The sequence below is a fragment of the Lathyrus oleraceus genome, chromosome 6 (genome assembly GCF_024323335.1).
Source record: "Lathyrus oleraceus cultivar Zhongwan6 chromosome 6, CAAS_Psat_ZW6_1.0, whole genome shotgun sequence".
Lineage (NCBI taxonomy): Eukaryota > Viridiplantae > Streptophyta > Magnoliopsida > Fabales > Fabaceae > Lathyrus > Lathyrus oleraceus.
The window spans coordinates 5,005,598-5,014,133 of record NC_066584.1 but is presented as its reverse complement, the minus strand read 5'-3'; the positions used below and the strand labels follow the sequence as shown (position 1 = coordinate 5,014,133).

General features: G+C 35.3%; 1 protein-coding gene across 1 annotated transcript; it reads left to right on the top strand.

Moving 5' to 3' along the window:
• The first annotated feature begins 3,838 nt into the window (after nucleotides 1-3,838).
• On the top strand, nucleotides 3,839-7,363 carry LOC127093084 (inositol-pentakisphosphate 2-kinase). The gene is made up of 8 exons (XM_051031984.1): nucleotides 3,839-4,033; nucleotides 4,117-4,218; nucleotides 4,833-5,042; nucleotides 5,300-5,447; nucleotides 5,581-5,621; nucleotides 5,778-5,888; nucleotides 6,044-6,640; nucleotides 6,757-7,363. Exons 2-8 carry the CDS (start codon nucleotides 4,117-4,119, stop codon nucleotides 7,030-7,032), a joined length of 1,485 nt encoding a protein of 494 aa, XP_050887941.1. The 5' UTR covers nucleotides 3,839-4,033; the 3' UTR covers nucleotides 7,033-7,363.
• The last annotated feature ends 1,173 nt before the right edge of the window (nucleotides 7,364-8,536 follow it).

Genomic DNA, 8,536 nt, shown 5'->3' with positions numbered 1-8,536 from the left:
AAACCGTACAAAGGATTTTTAAAAAATGATGTTGTTTCGAAGGACTAAAATAGTACGAATCCAACACACCCCAAACCCTAATTTCCATCCTATAAACATCCCTCACAATATTTTCAAGGATTTTCATCATCAACCATGTACATATATCAACAATTCATTCACCAAACACCAACACATCATCACTTTATAATTTCCCATAATTTGTTCATCATGTTCAAATCCCCAAAACCCTTATTCTATGATCATGACAGAAAAATTCGACAAACATCATCACATCAAATTCATACAACAATCAAGGATTTATATATAACAATTACAATCTAATCATCTCATCATACAAACATTGTAAACCACCAATAATTTTAATAAAAAACATGGTAAAGAGTAAACCTAAGAGGGAAGGATCCTTCACTACCCTCTCATGGATATACACCCTTATAAGAATGGTCTTTCTCCCCCCTTAACTTAGATTGTTACTCTCCAATTCTTGATAATGGTAATTTTCTTGATCCTCCTAGTTTTTTCTCTTCTCTTCCTAGCTCTCTTTTTCCCAAGTTTTCATGTATTTTGTAACTTCCCTTCTTCTCACTTCCAATTCCCTTATAACAACAAATGGTATCAGGGCCAGACCTCTCCCAGTACGATGTGGTTCAGGGACGAACCAAGTAGAAGCTGATGGACATGTAACACCTGAGGCAGGAGAGTGGTTACATGTAACACTCGAGGGCGAGGGAGTGGTTGTCGGTGCACGAGGCATGACAATGGGACACTTCTAGCAACTTCTAGGAAAAACCTGAATTCATATCGAAATGAGAGAGATCATGAGGTTGTGCAGGTATAAGACTGTATGGTTGAAGGAAGACTTGTAAAGATTAATTAGTACCACCTATACCAATAATATGCATCTTCTTTTCAGTGGCCTAACAAATAAGAACTCCATAGTTAAACGTGTTTGACTTGGAATAGTATTTGGGTTGGTGACCTTCTAGGAAGTTTCCCGGAAAGCGCGTGAGTGAGGATAAAACATATTGAAAAGACCCGTGTTAGTTTGTGGGATCTGTCGGTAATCCAGAAAGTAGTCTGAGGCGTTACAGCCAAGTCCGAGAGATCTCAGCTCCAAAAGAAATTGATGGTTCTCTAGGAAATTGTAGACAAGTTGAATTCTCTTCAGGAGGAAGCAAATATGCATGGGTCCCTCTCTTCTCTTGAAGCCAAGATTATTGAGCTTCAATCATCTATGGAGACGGAGAAGAAGTCTCGCAAGGAGGCTATAACTACTCTTGCAGAGATGACTTTTTGCATAGACAAGGTTGTAAAGGCTCTTCAGTAGGAGAATGAGTCTCGGGAAAAGGAGCGGGAGACTTACGAGGCACGATTGGATGACTTGATGAATGAGGTTAATGAAACACTTTATCGAACCCTCAAAAGAGTGTATTATTCCTTTTACGAAGCAGTCGGTCAATTTGAAGCACTTTGTTTTTGGTTTTTCAGGTTCTCCACTCAAAGCTTAACCCACATAAGGTAGTTAAAGATGGAGCTTTGATTCAGGACCACAGTTTTCAGCCTTAAGGCGGTGATGCATGATTTTTTTCCTCCTCTCTTTTTCTTTTTATTTGTATTGAGTGTTTTTCCTAATTTTTATATCTAAGTTGTATGAACAACATTGTCAATTTATTACCTTCTTTGTCTAGTATTTTCTTTATGCTCGTCGTGGTTTTTTTAATATTCTTCGTTGTCGTCCTTCTATATTAGATGATTTTTTCTCTGCTCTGTTTATTACCTTCAACAAGCTTGTGGCTTTCCCCTTGTTATGATCAGATTTAATCATCTCCGGAAAATGAACTTTCCCTATTTGTAGTATTTTGTTTGGGTCTTTTCGGACTAGAATCAGTGAGATCTTTGGAGCTCATTGTCGTTCTTCATGTTGATGGGAATCGGAGTAACCATAAAGATTTGCTATTATACGTCCCAATTGGGGTAATTTTTAAGCTTGTCGTTAGCCATCCTGATCGAATGGTGCTAGTGTGAGTCTTCAACATCACTAGGAACCGCCCCCAGGACAAAGGTGACATTCTCGTCGCTGCCCTAGGTTTTTGTCCTGGTTTGGGGTAGACGTCTCCTAGGCTACACCGCCTATGCTCTTAGAGTAACTAGTTACTAATAAGGTTCCCACTAGTTGCGCTCAAACGCCTTTTGCTTGGTAAGGTCTTGTTTCATAAAGAAAATCTATGCCACGTTGCAGAGGATCTTAATATTATTTATGCGTCCAATATTCCTTTATACGAAAGATCTATTTATTTAATTTTTTAGGAGCTTTGAGAAATACTTATCTTGCACGTTAAGAGGATTTACACTCGTACCTTTGACGGTCAACTCCAAGGAGTATGCATTCGGTTATTCAATAATTGGTTTTCCATTTGATGTGATATAAGTCAACCGACTTATTCCCTGACATGTCTTTTCTTTTACATTGAACTGTGGGATTTGACTCCTACGAGTTTTCATACCTGTCATTTTTCTTTGAATCTCATTTCATTTTTTTTAATTCCTACCTCTTCCAAGTATCAAGGTGGGTCACGTGACAACCATATCTCGACCTAGCTATTGAACCATTGCATTTTTTTGATAATTCGACTTGACTGAAAATTATTGGTAGTTTTCTAACTGCTCTCTTTCAAGTGTCCTTCCCTAGGAAGATATGTCTCCCTTCGTAGAAGATTGACGAATCTGTCGGATACACATAGCTTTTCCTGTTTCATTCCTACCTCGCTTTCTTTGATGGAAATATACCTTCATGTTCACTCCAAGTTGCATTTGGATCAATCAAGCTCCTACTACAGCTTGAGTATCCTAGTGTGGCATGGTCTGTCGTGATGATATGGGTAAATTAAAATTTGCTTTAGAGGTTCACATGTTGTATTATGATCGCATCAGTTCACAAATTAAAATTATGTTGTAAATTAAAATTTGCTTTAGAGGTTCGTATGTTGTATCATGATCACATCAGTTCACAAATTCTTTCAATTTATCTTTTCGATAAGGCGAGATTTGGTGGTAGGAGACCATTCTCGTTGCAGCGATTCCTTCTTAGCTTCCTTAGTTACATCAATCAAAATCAGTGGTTGGATCAGGTGGTTTAGAGGAAGATTTCCTTGATGTGAGGTAAGGGACAAATTTCTTCTTCCTATTATGACTTCATTGCGAACTGTCTTTAGGTCAAACAAGATTTGATCGTGAAATTTCGTGGGAATCAGAAGTCGATTCTCACAGATGAAGCTAATAATCCATCTAGAAACCAAAATTGTGCTTGATTGATGATACTGAATTCCAAATGCGGTGATGTCGATCTCCGATAGGGTGATATGAGAGTTGACCTACAATGTTAGCACTCAAACGCCCAAGTCAGTTACAAAGTCCAAGATGAGTGAACTGAAATTGTAAAATCAGAAAAGTGTATCTTAAGTCTCACATGTAATGATTATATACGTTGGATAATTTTAATTGGACATTGCACGATTGACTGAATATCTGAATTTCGCTTGAATCGAGTCTATGATCAATCCAAAACAAAATATTGAATAAAAGTTTATATTATTCAATAGGATCTCCACATATGTCATGTATAATAATTTTATCCTGAACAAATAATTTATTTTGATAACTTAATTATATTATATTATATAAAAATAAAATAATAAAGACATATGTTATATAACAAGTAATACAATAAACCCATGGTCTTTGTATATTAAAAAGTGAGATATTATTATATTATTGGATGTCGGTAACATATCAACCAAAATATATATATGCTTATATTTTAGACAAGAGAAAAGTTATTGAGTCATCACAATGTGAGTTGGATCCTCCATTAATTTAGAAAAGACAAAGTAGAGTTTCTATTTAATCAACACATAATAAAACCATAACGTGCACCCTAATCAAACAACCCCGATCACAGAAAACCACAACACTTGGTATCATTCACAGCACCAACAACCACTTTGTTCTTGTGGTTGAATTGAAACGCAAGGTATCATTCTTACTTTGGTTTTGTGAGTTTCTCGTTAAACTGTTCGATGAAATGCCTAACTGAGTTTTTCATTTGAAAAACAGATGGAGTTGACATTAACTGAACAAGATGCGGCTCATTGGGTTTACAGAGGTGAAGGTGCTGCTAATATTGTTGTCTCATACACGGGTTCCTCTCCTTCTTTTGTAAGTTTATTTTCTTCTTTTGTTTATTCTTGTAACTGAATTTTGCTTAATTTAATGTTTACATTAAGGCTAACTTGTATTTGTTTAGTGATTATTTGAATTTTTCTTATGACATTAATTAAAATCTTGTGTCTGTGTTTCATAATTGGATTAGAAAATTCATTTATGATATTTTCAGCTTATTTCAATAGAATTTGCATAATAGCTTATTGGATAAGTGTTTTTCTAGAATAGCTTATTGAATGGGCACTTAGGGCTTCTTTGGATTTGACTTGGTGCATGTTTGGATTGGCTGCAAGATTGGCAAAATCATGATCAACCATCGTGTTTTTGGTAAAAACTACACTTTGGAGCTTCACAAAATCACGGTGCCACTCAGATTTTGTTGAAGTCGCCGCTAATCCAAACATTCACCTATTTGAGTTTATCTACTGGTATAAACACTTTCTGGGTTTATCTACTTGGATTTTGACATGTTCACAAGTTTTTTTCAGCTTATTTTCTCAAGCTCTTCAGGGTGGCTTATGAAAAAACCATATAGCTTATATGAAAACAATTTGTCTTTTTTTTTTATCCAAATAATTAAATTGTTTTTCTAAATGTATCTTACTTAGATTGGGAAAGTGATGCGCATTCGCAAGTCTCCAAGGAAGGCATCAACATTGCCAGGAGTGAGGAATACCATAGCTCTGTCTTCGCATGAACGCCTCATCTGGCAAGAAGTGCACAAACTTATTTCCTCTTCAGATAAGGAAATTGCTGGCCAACTATATGTCGATCATGTCATGAAGCCTTTGCTTGGATCCAAATATGTTGATGCTGGGGTATGTAGTCGCTGTTGCATTGTTCCTGCCAAGTCTTTTCCCTATGGTAGATTGATGTCTATACCCATTAATGGAAAAATTGTTGTTTTTATCCCATATTCCAACCCATTATCCTAAAATGGCTGTTTTTATCATCATGGGTGATAAAATGGCTTTTGTGAATTGCCACATTTTCACGAATAAAAAGCAGTTAAGATGTTGCATGAGAAAGTTTTGTGATATGATTTCTGACCTACATCTGTTTTGGTACTTTCTAGACTCACATTCTGGTAACCAAGGAATTCCTAAAGACTGTTGAGAAGAATGTTGATAGTCAGCGTCCTGCTTGGCGAGTTGATGTTTCCCAGGTTGATAAGCAATGTGATTTTGCTCTTCTCATGTCGGATCATTCAATCTTCCCTCACGGTATTGAGACATATCTTATTGCACTTGCTTCTACTGGTTACCATTTCTCTGTTTTTCGTTTGAATTAAAGACCCAAATATTAGCACCGTATTTGTAGCACTAGCATACTAGTAAGCTTCCTGTTTTATTTCAGATGGTCAAGGATCTAGCCACAGTATATCAGTTGAAATAAAGGTATAGTCTCTTCCATTATGTTATTGTCCTTTGGTTTGTTTTTCTCCCATTAAAAAATGACAGTAGTTTCAAATGAATATATCTATTTTCTCCGCTCGTTTTATTGTCCTTTGGCTTAATCATAACATTTTAACTTTTCTGTTTCTCACAAAGTAGCCTAAATGCGGATTTCTTCCTCTTTCAACATTCATATCTGAAGGAACTGCTATCAAAAAGAAGATAACTCGATTCGAAATGCATCAGGCTCTGAAATTGCAACGTGGAGAGGTACGTCTACATCCTACAAAATTTAACTTTGGATGGCGGTTCTATAGCTTCTAGCCAGCATTTAATCATCTGTCTTTTGATTGATGTATTAAGAGACAATATCCGTTATTTTTTCTAGAACTAAACCAGTTACAAAAATTTCAATATGTATGCAGATTTCACAGCGGAGTGTGTACAACCCACTTGATTTGTTCTCTGAATCAAAGGAAAGAGTTCATAAAGCTATCAAAAATCTTTTTACTACCCCTCAAAACAATTTCCGCGTATTTTTGAATGGTTCTCTCACACTCGGAGGACTAGGAGGTGGTGCTGAAAGTACAGATGCATGTATGGCCAAAGTACTTGAAGACGAACTTCACTCGGTCATTCAAGCTGGCGATGGACAATGTACAGAGAATTTATTTACTCTTGTTACTGAAGCTGTGCAAAAATCAGGAGTTCTTAATCAGCTTCTGGAGGTTCAGAAGCTGGATCGTTTTGACGTAGAAGGAGCTATCCATGCATATTATAACATTATTTTTCAACAGTGCAAGGTGTGTAAAGAATTGAATAAAGAACAGGCAAAAGCATATACCTCTTTGCATTCTGCGTCATTGGAGGAAAGCTTGAGAATCATAAAGGACTACCTGATAGCAGCTACTGCAAAAGACTGCAGTTTGATGATATGTTTTAGACCAAGGAAAGAAAATGATTCTGGATCTTCCTACAATACTGTATATCTTGAGTCAACTAAACAAGCCTTTGATTATAAGGTAGGAATAACTTCATATCTATTATTATTGGTTTAAATTTTATGATATTATACTTTACAGCTATAATGTTTGTGAGATTAGAGGTCTTAGTTTGGCTGCAATTTGACTTGTATTAGGTCCATTTTATCGACCTCGATTTAAAGCGATTGAATAAAGTGGAAGAATACTATGAGTTAGACAAGAAGATAGTGAGCTGCTACAAACAGATGAACAAAATAGATGATGGAAGAAATGAAGATGCAAAGTTGCAGGGACCTGAAGTTACAAACCAGCAGGGATCTGAAGCTGCAAACCTGCAGGGACCTAAAGTTGCAAACTTGCAGGGATCTGAAGTTACAAACTTGCAGGGACCTAAAGTTCCAAACTTGCAGGGACCTGAAGTTGCATACTGAGATTTCATAGATTTCTTCCTTACAAAATGTTGGGATGACAGTCAAAAGATGAAGATGCAACTGGTATAACTATTTTGCTTTGTTACCCTCCTCTCCTCACTGGTTGTACTACCCTACTATCAAATTTCTGCATCGTGGGACTGTCAGAATCCATCTTTTACATAATTATTGTGTTTGTACTTGTATTAACTTTCTATTTCTGTTAACTATTTGCTTTTGGAATGCATGGATGTTCCTATTTTTTTTGAATTATTATTGGATTTAGTCAATAAATGACTCCTAAATTTTAGAAACAAGTAGAATGTTATCCCACGTTCCTATTTTCATAGTATTGTGATAGTGTTTTTTTTATTCTGCAATGAATATAAACTGGTTTTCTCTATTCCATTTCTGTATTATCCTCTTCTGCTGTAAACCTACAAATGCTTAGTAGAGTTGTCATCTAACAGAATCTATGAAAATGGAAACTGAAACAAGTTTCTCATAAGTTGCTCCATTTGTATTTGATGGGGACAACTGTGACCTTTGTGCGGTAAGAATGGAGTCTTATCTAGAAGTTTTGGACTTTTGGGAAGTCGTAGTTGAGGATTATAAAGTTCCTCCTTTACGGATAATCCTACCATAGCTTTGTTAAAATATCAGAAGGAGAAAAAAAACGTAATGGCAAAACCATGTCTTTTTCTGGTGTTTCAGAAACCGATTTCACCATAATCATAAAATTCAAAACAGAAAAAATATTTGAGGAAGAATGCACAACGGTTGAGTTGTGGAAATTAAGGGTCAAATTGTTTTCCATTGCGAACAAAATTGAGTTACTTGGTACTTAATTTGCTCGTTCGATAATTGTAGAAAAAACTATAACCACTATAGAGAACTATAAGATCTGTTCAAAATCACTTTAGCAACTGTTACATGCATCATGAAGTTGGAAATAGAGCTAACAACCAAAGCATCATGAGATGACATTAAATATGTTTTGTATGCAATTTTGATTTATTTTCTCTCCTTCTCTAAGACTCCAACAAATATAATTTCTAAATTAGATTCTATATTTATAAAGTTTTTTTTATGGGGGAGTGAGGAGGAGATGAAAATAAATGGGTTAGTTGTGACAAGGTTTTTAGTATAATATTCCTTCTCTTTTATTGTGGACTAATTTCATTGCCGTTTTCTTAGTTTTACTATAATTATATTCATAAATTGATACATTTTTAAGGAAACATGTCTTAAAGATGTTTAAGAACTTGTCTAAAGTGTATTGTATATTAGTGGATATATATGAAGATCCAGAGCATGATATAATAGATTATATTTTCAAAAAACCAGTCCCAGCCATAAAAAACTATTGGTATTAGTGTTTTTTTTAGTTCTGGAAATATATTTTCGAAGACATTCCAAAAATATATTTTTGAAATAATTTAAATCATTAAAATGAGATATGAATTAAAAATCAGTGAATTGTGTTGTATGAGATACGTCTGTAGATGTATCTTCAAAATTTAAC

Bases quoted from the DNA above. Each gene is read 5' to 3' on its own strand.
- LOC127093084 (XM_051031984.1), top strand. From the start codon at position 4,117: ATGGAGTTGACATTAACTGAACAAGATGCGGCTCATTGGGTTTACAGA. The intron at 5,043-5,299 runs GTATGTAGTCGC...GGTACTTTCTAG, and splicing joins CCAAATATGTTGATGCTGGG to ACTCACATTCTGGTAACCAA. The intron at 5,622-5,777 runs GTATAGTCTCTT...CTCACAAAGTAG, and splicing joins GTATATCAGTTGAAATAAAG to CCTAAATGCGGATTTCTTCC.